Consider the following 15421-nt stretch of genomic DNA (forward strand, 5'->3'; position numbering starts at 1 on the left):
TGCTTCGGCCGTTCGGGTCCGACGTTTTACCGCATTGTTCCGCAATGTAACAAATTTAAAGTTCCACTGCCCTTAAAAAAACCTCAATTAATATATATATATTTTATAATATATTATTTTTTATGTCCTCTTTTAACGAGTTAGGCCTAACCAAAGGCAAAAGGAAAACAATTGTCAGTTATTGTTCGCCGAAAAATGTAAAGTTTTGTCATAAAAAATATTAACCCTTTGGCCGTCGACAAACTGCCGCTTGTAACAATGAAGCCTTCATTGTGGTAGTTTGTCACTATAGGGGAATTGTTCAAGTTTTTCGGTGCACAATTGTTTTCCTTTGGTAAAATGGTTATCAAAAGATATGAAAATAACTTTATATAATATTAAGAATAATATTAATTGAGGCTTTTTAAGGGCATTGGAACTTAAAACTTGTTACAAGCTGCTTCGAACACTGGTATACTAAATGGTTTTTATTTTCTAAAATAAGGGTGATGTCCAATGCTGTGATGTCCACATACAATTTGTGTGGAAAGAATGGGAAGAGACCTTTCTGGAACCTGAATTTTTATAAAGTTGTCAGAGGAAATGAATTCTGCTAAATGACAGTTTATAATGTGCATGACTTGAGTGTAATTCACATTGCAAGTCTTGTTTGATGATCATAAAGCCCAATATATACGAAGTGGAAATTCTTATTATTTTCAGACAGTACCATGACCAGTCAGCCTACAGCAACGGAGGCAGATATGGACACTGCCGTATCACAACATTTGAAATATGCCCTGATCGGCATGGAGGTGTGGGCAGGAACAAGCCCTCATCTATCTATAATTCCAGGTGTGTGTGTGTGTGTGTGTGTGTGTGTGTGTGTGTGTGTGTGCGCGTGTGTGCGTGTGTGCGTGTGTGCGTGTGCGTGTGCGTGTGCGTGTGCGTGTGCGTGTGCGTGCGCGTGCGTGTGCGTGTGCGTGTGCGTGTGCGTGTGCGTGTGCGTGTGCGTGTGCGTGTGCGTGTGCGTGTGCGTGTGCGTGTGCGTGTGCGTGTGCGTGCGCGCGTGCCTGTGTGCCTGTGTGTCTGTGACCGCTGTTTCTCAACAACCACTGGTCCGATCTAATTGAAACTTGCCAGGTATATTGCTGGGGACCAGAGTGTGTGCCTTTTCAAGGTTTCATATTAATCGGACAAGTGCTTCCCAAGTTATGGCCATTTATTTACCAAACCAATGACAATACACGTTGTTGCGTGAGCGTGGCCGATGGGGAAGAGATCCTCAGCCACGTTCCCCATTACGGGTTACAACATACAGACTTCCGGATAGTGATGACTTCCTGTATTCTAATAATTTCTCTTTCTTATGCGCATTCATAGATAAACACAATGCCCCAATCCAGCCATCATTTACGAGAGTGAAGGAACAGCCTGTGTGGTTGTTTGAAAGTTTTTTTTTTTTTTTTTCGCACGTACGGGCACACACGTATGGGCACGTACTAGTGTAATAATAACGAGTAACAGTAACACGCTGTGCCAGCCGTCCACGTCCTTGATTATTAAGAATTTGCAGCCCAGTTAATTCATAAGTTCATACTTAATGATGTTAGATTTATATTTTTTCTTTGTACTAGTGCGTGCGTACATGCGTGGCCATACGTGCAATAAAAAATAAAAAAAACTTTCAAACCGCGAGCCACAAACAACAACCACACAGGCCGTTCCTTCGCTCTCACATGCCCGTACATGCTTGGCCGAATGTGCGTGCCCGTACGTGCGTGCCCTCTGCAGTGTGACGCCATTTTCTGGGGAAAAAAGTACCAAAATAGCAACAAAAAACATCTAAAGGTACCCAAAAAAACACCGGTTGTTTAAATTTTGTCTCCTACTTGCTTATTTTCGATTGTAAGTTATCGCGTGTTTAAAATTTACTTCTTGGTTCGGAGCATACTAGCTCACTCTGATGTTACCGAAATGTATGCACAGTCTAATATGAAAACGATCATAACTTGAAGCATTGTGTTTATCGATAAATGCGCATAAGAAATCGAGAAATTATTAGAATACACAAAGTCATCACTATCTGGAAGTCCGTACATTGTAACCCGTAATGGAGAACGCGGCTGAGGTTCTCTTCCCCATCGGCCATGCCTACGCGGCAACGTGTCCTGTCATTGGTTGGTAAATAAATGGCCATAGCTTGGGAAGCACTTGTCCGATTAATATTGTTGCGGATTTGGAAAGCTATCGCACTCAACATTCAGGTTCCTAGAGATTAGTTATATCGGTAAGTATATGTTGTATAGATAGTTCCCGTCCCTGGTGTAATGGGTAAATCAAATGTGAATGCGCTTACAATTGTATTAGAGTTTCAACAATGCCACAACGGCGCCATTCTGGAACTGGAATGTTCAACATGAAACTGGCGCTGCTGCGTTCTTCAGGCGCACACGTGGGCGGAGTCTAACACAGACATGCCGTCCCTCCATGGCCAATCGGCGGGGAGCCGGCGTCTTCCACGCTCCGCCTCTGACCCAGCACCCTCGCCATTAAACACGCGGTCTGAGGTGAAGCCGTAGGCGGAGCCACAAACGCCCCCCGCTGTAGACTCCGCCCAAGGGATGGAGTTCCCCGCCCACCGCGCGCCTGTCCAATCGGGAGCGGACAAGGAGTCACATGGGGCCTCCCGTCCAATGGGAGGGCGAGTGGAGAAGAGAGAAGCGTCAGTTGAGCGGGAGGGGGCCGATATATGGTGTGTCCTGAGGAGATTATCAGGGTCGGCTCTCTTGGAGTTGTTCTGGTTCTTTCCTGCTTCTCTTCTCCCGCTTCTTCTCTGCCCGTTATTATATAGCATTTGGTTTTGTATGGTATGACTGATTTAAGTTGCATGGCGTGGAATAAACTTCATTATGTTGGCCAGCTTGGTGTCTTTTTTTGAGCGTGTATTCAAAAAGGGAAAGGAACAATCCACTGCCCCCTTCTGACATTGTACTGAACTCATCCGGTTTTCCTCGCAAAGGCAACTGATTTGATGCCAGAAATTCAACTATATCTATGAGGGAGGACATGTAGTATCGGTTTCTATCCAACTGTTCAGTATTAACCAGCGTTGAAATTTCAGTTTCAGTCTGAGTGCGTCTTTCTCGCTCCCTCCAGATGTTGGCACACATCAAATGCTCTTTAGAGAGAGCATGTTTATTTAAGCCTTTGTTAGATTCTGTTGCATGCTTCCAATTGCGATATCCCTTCAAGGTGAAAGTTGTATCAACATTGCCACTACATGCTGAACGAAATATCCTGCAAGGGAAACAGAAAGCTGTATCTGTCTGCACGCTGCATGCCATCCAGTCCCTCCCATGAAACCATGAACTCACAAACGAGCATTTCTTCCCACGAAAAATGCTGCTCAGATATTTATCCCGTTTCACCTGATTTGGTGTCTCAGAACCGAGATCTTCTGGTGGAGAAGTGGTGAAGGGGGCTCTGGTCCAAATGTTGAGCTGCTGCGACTGGCTGTGGAAGTTGCAGCGGGAGCCGGTGTGTTTGAACTCCCCGCAATAACCGGCATAGTTTCACAATCTTCATCTTCGTCAATCGGCATTATCGGACATTCGGACGGTGGTGGGTCTGGATTTAGATGACGCAGATGGACAAGATGGAGATGGTGCCGATTTTTGCGGCGTTTTGAGCCACTTCCTAATGTCCATTTTACTGGTTTTCTCTCTCAGATGTGAATTTCCCATGCTGCCTGCATGTGCAACAACACACAGACGTAATGACGTCGCGCGTCAGGTGTGCTACATCAGAACAAATCCGACTCGGTGCAGTGCCAGTGTACCTATTATTATTGCATTTTCATTAAACTATTAATTAATTTGAAAATGTATATATTTATAATAATCACAATGAACATAAAAAGAACATATATATTTAACACCTGTAAAACATTAAAATAATGGTGGGGTAGGGTACTGCTGGCCAATCTGGACTGGGGGCGACAAAGTCTAATCTGGGTGGGCATTGCCCCCCAATGCCCCCCCCCCACCGGGGCTGACACTGCAAATGGGTACAGTCCTGCATTGGAGGAATCAGAAGGAACCCAAAAAGGCGAAAAGCAAAGATGAAGTCATCGGGAGGAACCTGGATAGGATTTGCATTTCAGGTGCTACTCTACCCTCAAACCCATCCAGACACAGCCAAGTGATCCTCGTTCAAAAATAACACAGATGAAAGAAATTAAATAATTCTGACTGCCAGATCATGTATCCAATCAAGTTGAAAGATAAAACATGTTTCCCATCACTACTAGATCATAATTGTGAAGTTTTACATCGATTCATTAAGCAGACCCAGAGAAAACATTATTTAATATTTTTCTTCAATACAATATGGCTGCCAAACCATGTGACCTATCATCTATTCCTCAACAAACTTGTACACATATGTCTTGGGGAACATTTGTGTGAAGTTTCCCCTTGATCTGCTCAACCGTTCAGTAGAAGATTTTTTGTAGGTTGTAGGGTAAATCCAATATGGTTGCCAAACCATGTGACCGATGACATCGTGGAGAGATTCACTTACATTGGCAGTGATATTCATGTCTCTGCTGGCTGAGTCAGAGGTCAATAGACGTCTGGGTCGGTCCTGGGGAGTCATGGATTCACTGGGTAATGGGGTGTGGCGCTGCCGGTACCTGTGCGGGAGGATGAAAGTCCGAGTCTTCAGGTCCTTGGTGCTTCCAGTCTTGCTCTATGTGAGACTTGGACTCTGACCAGGGATCTGAGACCTAATTCCTTTGGTACCAGGTCTCTTGGGAGAATCCTTGGCTATCGCTGGTCGGACTTTGTGTCCAACGAGCGGTTTCTGAGAGAGACTCAAATGAGATTTGTTACCGGCATGGTTCCGTGAGCGTCAGAACTGTGGCTGTATGGACATGTGGCTCGTTTTCCTGACGCTGATCCTGCTCACCAGATTCTCTCAGCAAGGGAGTCTCGTGAGTGGAGGAGGCCAATGGGCCGACCACGTGCCTCTTGGTTGCAGCAGGTTGATCGGCCTCTCGAGGAGATGGGGATGGACCAGGCATCTGCCTGGGGGATGGCCAGGCAGAAGCCCCTGGAGTACCGGCGGAAAGTGGATGCAGCGACGCGCTGCTCTAGCGCATGCTCCCATACCTGACCTGACCTGACCTATGATATCATATGTGTGAACCTTTTGTTCCTCATCGATAGGTGGTCATATGTGTAAAGTTTTGCCTCAATCTCATCAGCCACTTCAGAGAAGAAGATTTTTGAAGGTTTTTTTTAATTTTATTTTTTTTAACAATATGGCTGCTGAATCATGTGACCAATGAGGTCATCAAATTTTTTTCTGTGGATTATTTAATGCCTAGATGGCTGATGTGGATTTTTTAAACCCACCTTGTTGTGATCGTTGTCCTCCTGAAGGATTCTAACTGGTCGATTGTGGAATCCTATTTGACTTCAGACAGAGTTTAACGTTTGTCTGATTTAATTATAAAACCCTACAAAAACCCTATCGACACTGATAAAACTGATGTCCACACAAGTCCTTCCTTGTGAAACAATTTATTTCCTAATTATACACCATACACTTCTCACCCTTGTACAATGAACTTAAGAATCCCCATTTGATTGCAATATTATTTGGTTCTATTTCATTTATTCTTATTTTAGTTAACAGTTAGACCAACCCGATTCAATCCACTCCTACATTACATCAGAGAGTTTTATTCTAACTTGGTACTTGGTCAGTTCCAAGGAGTACGAGCCACTGAGAAACTATACTTCCTCACGTGCTCGTACTCCAAACTTTTAGATTTCAAAGCATTTTATACTTCCATGCGAGAGGTTGGGGGATATTCACCCAGACTGTAGACGTGTCCTTTAGACAAAAGCCACTTCGTACATTTTCTAAGCAAAGGTTCATTTATCAGCTCGGTCACCCTGCTCCAGAACAACACATTTCTTATCATTTAGGGCAAAAGTCTTTTGGCCAGAAATGACAGCCAATTCAATTTGCAGCATAGAAGTTACATTTCTGAAACTCCATTTGTTACAATTTAAAATACATTAATATAAATTTTTCCCCCACAATGGCCTTCAAAAATGTTCATTACTATCAGATGTCATGCTCTACATATACAATTATGACATCATAATGAAGGCACCTATGACGTCATAAAAATCAAACTTATTCCCCATGAGGGATACTTACCATGTGCCAAGCTTCAATTTTTTACTTGGTGCGGTTTCAGAGATGCAGAGGTCCAAAGCTTTTCCAACATGGCTGCCACACAACGTGACCTATGACATTATAATTATCAATAAAACATTCTACTTGCTTAGTTGCTCCTATGGTGAAAACTTAGTCTCTATCCGATAAGCAGTTGCGGAGCAAAACACTAAAATTCTGTGTGTACAAACAAACAGACAATCGGATCCAAATGCAATACCCTCTCCTTTAGTGAGGGTAACAATCAAATGTATTGTTGAAAAGTTTAGAGACGCTGGAAATGTGAAAGACCAAATTAAAGGGTACAGTGGTCGAAAACCATCAGTGACAACACTTGACAACCAAGAGAAGCTTTGCAGGCTTCTCTGAAAAAGTCGACAGGCCAACTTGCACAGCTGGTGGGAACTTCTTGCATGACCATTGGCAGAATCATGCATGATCTGCAACTGTATCACTACATGAAAGAGTTACTGCAGCACCAAACCAAAATAATAAGAGGTAGGGGTTCAAATTTTGCACCACCACTGCCCAGTAGATCAAAGAAGACTAGTATTTTCGAGATGTCGTCTTGTTTAGTGATGAGGCCCACTTCCATTTCAGTGGCCATGTGAGATTTTGGGTAGGACACCAATTGCTTGAACGTATGGAACAACCAGTTTCTGTAGCGAAAGTAACGGTTTGGTGTACTCTTGGATGTAGCAGTGTAATCGGAATTTTCTTCGTTGAGAACGAAGCTGGACAAACAGCGACAGTCAACACAGATAGATATGTGGACATGCTGCAGAGAAGATTACTTCCAGCACTGAGAAGAAAGCAAGACATCACGGTGAATTCAGTTATCTTCCAGCAAGACGGTGCAACACCACATTGGCCTAATGGTGCTTTGGAGTTTTTGAGATGCCATTTCCTTGCTGATACTCATTTCTCAATGGAAGGACAAAACATGGCCTCCCTAATCAGCGGATCTGTATCCTCCCGACTTCTACCTAAGGGGATCCCTCAAAGCTAAGGTATATGAAACCAATCCACACACACAGGAGTTGAAAAATAACATCAGACAGGAAATCAGATGCATACCAGCTCCAGTTCTGAGCTGAGTCATTGACATCTTCAGTATCCATGTGGCAGCTATCATCCAGAGGCTTGGTTTTGTACACTTTTTAATTCCTCTGCTGCAACAGTGCTTGGATTGAGCACTTCATCAACTAATAACGATATCGCTCCTTATTGCTTGTTGTTGCATTTTCTCGCTACAATAAACAAAAAATTAACTACGCCTGTGTATTATTTTACAAAAGCAAACAAAATATACTAAAAATAAAAAAATATTGTAGTTATATAAAAAGTTGCACATCATTTTGGACCACCCTGCATATATCGCATGCAGAATAAAGAGAGTAGGAGATATCAGGAGTTTAGATGAATTGCAAGGACGCAAGTAGACAATTTCCAAACATACGGTATACATGGTTTAAACCCAGGTTCCCTGCATCTTGAACCAAGGGTTTTAGAAGGGAACCAGGAATTTGGGATACACCCCTCACATCCATAAATGGAATCACAATAGTGTTGTCATTCAATCATAAACATACCCGCTCTGAGGTTGCGTCATGTCCCCAACCCTTCCCCCATTTTTCCACCATCTTCACAATCATATATGAGCAACTCTGGGTAGACCAGCAATATTTAAAAAAAAGTTTATTTCTTTATTTATTATTAACATCATAAGGGAAGGGTTGAGCCAAAAAAGCAAAAGTGGCCCTGGGTGGAAAATCAAAGAAAGAAGATAGGAAATATAATCAGGATGTGGTGCTTTAGATGATTTGCCCAGGGTAAAATAAAGAGGGGGTGAGGGGCTTCAGGGAACTTTGCAGACAAACAAGGAACGTTCCAGATGGCACCATCACTGCAAACCAGTGGCCTCAGAAGGGCCTCCTGGAATCCCATGCTCGGTGCGGCTCCAGTCGCGAACTGGCAGAGAAGGGGATCCGAGATTATGTGCCAGATGGTGAGGCAGCCTCTCAGAGCCGCTGCACCTGGGTTCAGGCCTCTAGCTTTCTGGTGGAAAGCCTGTGGAAACACTGACTCAAATGGTACCTTCGAGCAGGCACTGCAGAATGAGGAGTGCAACCCGGAATGCAGAAATAACTCCCAAAAATGCACACATCCCTCATCCAGCAGGATATCCCAAGAGATTGCAACAGAACCAATGTTCTGCTCAAGGCTCCTAAGGGACAGGTGGCGACTCCTGGGTGGTTTCAAGTGTTTGATGTGTCTCATAAATATTGGGAAACCAGCAATATATTGAAAATTTGTTCACCTTTCAAAAGACCCTGAAAACATTTGACATAAACGCAAAATAACATTCTGTAAATATAATTATAAAGGCATTCTGTAAAAAGTAAGATAGTGTAAATGCAATATTTAGAGCTAAAACCAACAACACATTTATATTGCTCCAGAAATGATATGTTCTTTGTTAATGTCTTCACACTGGTTCCTATCATGAGCATGTTGTCTGAACATTATCAGGGAGATTTATTGCCAGGCTAACTGGGTTCACATCCATGATGGGCCATAAATTTAAAGCCGTGTGTGATTGCTCGTCATGGTGCCATAAGTGCCAAGCAGAAGGCACAGTTTAAACAGGGCTGCCTTTTGAGACATGTTAGAAAAACCCGATTGGTCAGTGATCAAAATTTGGCTTCTTGAGACAAGTGAAGATGCGAGAAGTCAAGTGGGTTGGGACGATATGACAGGTGTAATGGAAAACTCAAAGATGAGTTGTAACAGTGTTAACAGACTGTACAGCATTGCTTTCTTGAGTATCTCTGCAGCTGCAACCCTGGAATCCACGGAACGTGGGGCAAATGGGCAGGATGGTGAACCAGGAGAAACGTTTGATGAAATTCATGCCCACAGGAAAGTCGTAGGAGTGCAAAGCCTCTGATGCACTCTCCTTTGCTTGTGCTCCCTCTTTCCATTGTGTAATACCCCGCTCACTTGGGGAGCCTGAGGCAGAGAGGGTCAGTTTTTAGAGTCATACAGGACTGGCTTTTGTAAATAACATGAAGACTAATCTTTGACTATCCACATTTCTACAAATTTCACCTTTCTATAAAGTTCACCCTTCTACAAAATTCACATTTCAACAAAGTTCACAGAGAAGTTGAGTGCAACTGCAATTTTGTCATATGTTTTGCTTTGCTTGTAAGAACGGCAAGTCGATTTGACTTATTTAATGGTAATAACCAATCATGTTCATGATAAATACAGATTGGTGAGAAAAAACAAACGACATACTGAGCAAACTCGTAATTGGTGAAAGCAAATACTCCTTTGGTCTGAATTGCAGCAATCATTGGTGATAGCACAGCATATGAATTGGCCTCAGGTGAGCCTTTCCCATTGTTTTCCACAATAACGTGCGTTCGTATTTCCGACACATTTATGTATTGACAATGCACCTTTATACAACACGAGAATATAACACCTGTCGCTTTGCTGACGGAAATTCCAATCTTTGCTGCGATGGCTAATCAATAGGGCAAGAAGAAAAAGGATTCCTGGAAGTGTGGGGATAACCAGCATCGCAAGTTGGTATTTGCAATTTCGCCACGTGTGCCCATGTACCCATGAAAATAATAAGAATACTTATAATAATAACAATGTTATAATAATAACAGTAATGTTATAATAATAACATTACTATATATATATATATATATATATATATATATATATATATATATATATATATATATATATATATGTGTATAATCGAAACATGTGGAGTGTGACAAGCTCTCTGCATGTTTCGATTTTTGCGGCGACGCGTTGGTGTGGACTGTGTCCAATGGGGATCGGCGGAGTGCTCATCACACTCCACATGTTTCATGTTTCCTGCCGATCACATCATGTGCCTTCTGGTTGAATGGTTTGCATTAGCAGGATGAATCGTCTGGGTGGCAGACGGATGGTTGTTCTGTGCGGATTATGTGGTTTTATCATGTGAGACATAATCCGTGGTGATGCTCACCATAACAGTCAGGAGGTGTGTCTGAGGTATATGTGTGAGCGTATATGTACATGTACACTCTGTGGAGAGTGTTGGTGCTGTTAAGCAGTCTCCTTAGCTATTGGGCACAATCCCGGATGGGTCGCCACTCCGACGCAGGATACCAGTATGCTGGCACTTATTTTGCTGACGTCGGAAGGATGACAGATGGAGTCAACCCCAGCTGGTATTAATTCAACAGCTGAGTGGGATTTGAGCTTCGGATCCAAAGCGTACCACCCGCACCATTAAGCCAACAGCAGGCACGTGAATATGTGTGTGGAAGAGATATGTATATGTATTCTACCAGTCAAAAGTTTGAGAACACCCCCACTTTTCCAGTTTTTACTGAAATTTAAGCAGTTTCATGTTTCGATGTACTCTGAAATTAAAGCATAGAACAAAAACAATTGCAGATAAAAAAGAAACCATGGAATCGCTTTGTTGAACAATATTTAATCTATATTTTTGACTCATCAAAGTCGCCACCTTTTGCAGATATAGCAGCCAAACTGACTCGTGGCAATCTTTCTACAATGGAAATCAAATATTGTTCGGAAAGTTCTTCCCAACACTGTTGCAGAAGTTCCCACAAATGTGTTGCACTTGTAGGTTGCTTTGCTTTCACCCTTCTGTCCAGTTCATCCAAAACCAGATCGATGGGGTTTAAGTCTTGAGACTGTGCTGGCCATTCCATGATTTGAAGCCTTCCATCTTGTTCTTTTCTTCAAAGGTAGTTCTGAGATCGCCTGGAGGTATGTTTTGGGTCATTATCTTGTTATAGGAGGAACCCCTGACCAACAAGGTGGAGACAGAGGGTATTGCATGGCACTGCAAAATGCTGTGGCAGCCCTTTTGGTTCAGGGTGCCAGTCACTCTGTGCAAGTCGCCGTCTCTGGATCCAGCAAAAGAGCCGCATATCATCACACTTCCTCCTCAATGTTTGACATTTGGTGTCACACACTGAGGAACCATCCTTTCGCCTTCTCTTTGGCATACAAAAACCCTACATGATGAACCGATGATTTCAAATTTTGATTCATCGGTCCATAAGACCTTCTTCCAGTTTTCAGTCGTCCACTGGCGGTGCTTCATGGCCCAGGCAAGCCTCTTTTTCTTATTTTACCATCGTAGCAATGGCTTTCTTACTGCCACCCGACCTGTCAAACCTGCAGCTCGAAGTCTTCTCTTCACAGTTGAAACTGAGACTTAATTACTTCGACCAGTGTTAAGCTGTGGTTGGAGTTGCTGTCCTGTAAGCCGCCTATCACGCAAGCTGTTGACTCTCAGAAACTTGTCTTCTGATTGTGTTGTGGCTTTGGGTCTGCCAGACCTCTTACTGTCAGTTTCCTCCAGTTTCCAAGTGCCTTTCGATGGTGTAGGAAACTGTACTCACTGACACCTTGGCTTACTTTGCAATTTCTCTTAAGGAAAGACACACTTTTAAGGGTTATAATGGTCTGTCTGTCTTCCTTTGTTAATTGTCTTTTTCTTGCCATTATGATAGCAATATACTACTTCCTGCAGTGCAATATTGTCCAAATAATGCTTCAGGTCAGGTTCGATCTGTGACCTGCTACAGGTACCATGTAAACCTGTACTAACCTGTTCCATGGTCGGGTTGTCGGCGACTAAACCGTCTCCCCCACCAGGTTTTCTGGTGAGGAGGGTGTTTGGATATGGACACCCAGCAGGATTAAAAACAAAACCTGTCAAAGGGCGGAGGAGCTCCTTGTGAGCCAACGGCCATCCATATCTAGTGCCCAACTGTGTCTGCGGACGTCCTCCTGCAGTTGGGTTACTTCTTATTAGGAGGTTGGTGGCAGGATTTGCACTCCAGCCACCGTAAAACGCTTCATTCCGCAAAACGCAAAAACGCTAAAAAATCTGAAAACCCACTCCGTGGGAGTACCTCCTGTGCAGCTTCCCTTCGCAGGGCAGCTCACCGGATGATGGGATTGGGGCAAAGCCTTCGGGACCCCCAATCTTTGATAGGAGGGAAACCACGGGGTAACATCCCTGGGTCAGATTGCGGGAGAGTGTGTCGGAGTGGTGCTGAGGTGTCGTCCACCAGACGGCGGTCTCCTTGGGTTAACCTGAGGCGGTCCCTTTGGGTGGGTGCCTGGAATGTCCTATCCCTAAGAGAGGATGATCACCTGTCTCTGTTATCATCTGAGCTCAAGCGTTTGGACATCGGGATTGCAGCTCTCTCTGAGGTTCGGAGACCGGATTGCGGCGAGATAATGGTGGGTGGTTACACCTACTATTGGTCTGGTCGCTCTGATGGTTACCATACCCAAGGAGTTGCTGTAGCTGTGTCCAATAAGCTGACCCCAATGATAATTGAGGTAACACCGGTCAACGAGCGTATTATGAGATTAAGGATTCGTCACTCCTTAGGTGTCATTTCCCTGGTCTCTATTTATGCTCCGACTGAGGCGAGTGATCTTACCGTGAAGGATGCATTCTACGCCACACTCGAGTCTGTGGTTGATCAGTGCCCCAGACGAGATACACTTCTAGTCTTGGGGATTTCAATGCATCGACTGGAGCTGATAGGGATGGTTATGAGGTGTGTGTTGGTCCCCATGGGTCAGGAACTATGAACCAGAATAGCACTAAGTTCCTTGACTTTGCAAGAAGTCATGGACTTAGGGTGGCTGGTTCATGGTTTCAGCGCCCGCAAGCTCATCGCTGGACTTGGTATTCCAACGCTGGCGGTGTGGCAAAGGAGATTGACCATGTCCTCATTGACGGTCGTTGGAGGATGATCCAGAACTGCAGGGTCTACCGGAGTGCTCAGTTCCTCAATACTGACCACAGGCTTGTTGTAGCAACTCTAAAGCTGCACCTTAAATCCTGGAGAATGGTACCATCCCAGCCTAGGCTGGATGTTGCCAAGCTCAGGGATGAGAGAGTAGCTGAGGAGTTTGCGAACAGGCTGAGTGGACACTTGGGGGTCTGGGTGCTTTGGGGGTCCTGAAGAGTTGTGGAGCACCTTCAAGACCACCGTCCTTGATGTTGCCGGTGGATGCCTTGGAGTTCACCGCAGGGCAAAGAAGAATTTTGTCTCTCAAGGGACACTGGATACCATTGACCAGAGTCGCAGGGCCAGGCTGAATGGCAGAGCTGAGCTGTTCAGGGAGCTGAGGCGTAAAACTGTACGTGCACTGAGGGTGGACAAGGAGGCCTATGTGCGAGGAATCTGTGAGGGGGTGGAGCATCACCTGTGGACAGGTGATTCTCGTCCCGCTTACAGGTGAATTCGCGCATTACGTTCATCCAAGCCCATCCCTCGGAGCACTGCAGTTCGAGCAGAGAGTGGTAGGCTCTTGACAGAGGAGTCTGAAGTGAAGGCCCGCTGGGCCGGTTACTTTGAGCGGTTGTACCAGGCTGATCCCCCAACTGTCGAGTTGGACGTCAAGGGTGTTACAATCCCTGTTGCTGACCCTCGAATCAACTGTGGTCCACCATCGCTTGTGGAAACACGGGCTGCGGTGAACCAGTTGAAACGGGGCAAAGCTCCAGGGATCTGTGGCATCCATGCTGAACTTCTCAAGGCTGGTGGAAATGCTGCACTCGCGTCGTTGCATGCAGTTTTGTGCTCTGCCTGGAACACAGGCATCATCCCAACTGACTGGAAGAGGGGCCTTGTTGTCCCTCTCTGGAAAGGGAAGGGTGATCGCCAAGACTGCAACAACTACCGAGGGGTGACGCTGCTCTCAGTGCCGGGCAAGGTCTTTGCTCGGATAATTCTTGATAGGGTTCGCCACCATCTGCTTGAGCACCAGCGTCCAGAGCAGTCAGGCTTTACACCAAAGAGGTCAACGATTGACCGTATCCTTGCTCTTCGTGTCCTCACTGAACGCAGACGAGAGTTTCGGCAGGGGCTGCTTGCAGCCTATGTTGATCTCTGTAAAGCGTTCGATTCAGTGAATCGGGATGTCCTCTGGAGGATTCTTGGTCTTCGTGGGGTGCCACCGAAACTGATCGATCTGATGTCTGAACTCTACTCTGGTACTGAGAGTGCTGTGAAGTGTGGTGGTACCGCCTCTGACTTATTTCCAGTTGTTACTGGAGTTCGTCAGGGATGTGTACTTGCCCCCACACTTTTCAGCACTTGTATGGACTGGATTTTTGGGAGGATGTCGGAGAGATCAAGTTGCGGTGCATCGTTTGGCAATGTCAAGATCTCGGACCTTGATTTTGCAGATGATGCAGTCATCTTTGCGGAGACTTTAGACATCCTCTTGGGGGCCCTCGAGGTGCTGAATGAGGAGTCGGAGCCGTTGGGATTACGGATTTCTTGGGTCAAAACAAAGATCCAGGCTTTCGGTGACATCTTGGATGCTGCTGTCCTGTCTGTGTCTGTTTGTGGTGAGGATGTTGAGGTCGTGGATAGATTCACTTACCTTGGCAGTGATATTCATGTCTCCGCAGGTTGTGAGCCGGAGGTCAATAGACGTCTGGGTCGGGCCTGGGGAGTCATGGATTCACTGGATCATGGGGTGTGGCGCTGCCGGTACCTGTGCGGGAGGACGAAAGTCCGAGTCTTCAGGTCCTTGGTACTTCCAGTCTTGCTCTATGGGTGCGAGACTTGGACTTTGACCAAGGATCTGAGACGGAGACTTAATTCCTTTGGTACCAGGTCTCTTCGGAGAATCCTTGGCTATCGCTGGTCGGATTTTGTGTCCAACGAGCGGTTGCTGAGAGAGACTCGGATGAGATTTGTTACCTGCATAGTCCGTGAGCGTCAGCTGCGGCTGTATGGACATGTGGCTCGTTTTCCTGACGCTGATCCTGCTCACCAGATTCTCTCAGCGAGGGAGTCTCATGAGTGGAGGAGGCCAGTGGGCCGACCACGTGCCTCATGGTTGCAGCAGGTTGACCATCATCTCAAGGAGATGGGGATGGGCCTGGCATCTGCCTGGGGGATGGCCAGACGGAGGCCCCTGGAGTACCGGCGGAAAGTGGACGCAGCGACGCGCTGTTCTGGCACATGCTCCCATACCTGACCTGAATGCTTCAGAGGTTGGAGCAACATAGTCTGTTCCAACACTACTTTTATATAGACAGAGGGTTTGCAACTAATCAACAAAAGTTGGGACACCTGTAGGAATTGTTTGCATC

At 45.4% G+C, this 15421-nt stretch overlaps 1 protein-coding gene and 1 long non-coding RNA gene across 6 annotated transcripts in view; one reads left to right on the forward strand and one right to left on the reverse strand.

Annotated features, from left to right (window-relative positions):
- LOC147026852 (uncharacterized) overlaps positions 1-15421 on the forward strand; it is a 50499-nt gene that overhangs the window by 615 nt on the left and 34463 nt on the right. For 2 of the 3 annotated variants that reach the window (XR_015058533.1, XR_015058535.1), the window contains exon 2: positions 703-834. This is a non-coding gene — a long non-coding RNA (uncharacterized LOC147026852). Of the gene's footprint in view, positions 1-702; positions 835-2426; positions 2902-15421 lie in introns of those variants that run through there. The other variant, XR_015058534.1, reaches the window with a different exon arrangement.
- LOC147026853 (solute carrier family 23 member 1-like) overlaps positions 7916-15421 on the reverse strand; it is a 78152-nt gene continuing 70646 nt past the window's right edge. For all 3 annotated transcript variants that reach the window (XM_085882699.1, XM_085882698.1, XM_085882700.1), the window contains one exon: positions 7916-9246. In XM_085882699.1, the coding sequence (XP_085738825.1) occupies positions 9008-9246 (239 nt within the window). In that variant the 3' untranslated portion in view covers positions 7916-9007. The remainder of the gene's footprint in view (positions 9247-15421) is intronic.

The sequence above is a fragment of the Eptatretus burgeri genome, chromosome 5 (genome assembly GCF_056783735.1).
Source record: "Eptatretus burgeri isolate ZD-2024b chromosome 5, Ebu_testis_v1, whole genome shotgun sequence".
Lineage (NCBI taxonomy): Eukaryota > Metazoa > Chordata > Myxini > Myxiniformes > Myxinidae > Eptatretus > Eptatretus burgeri.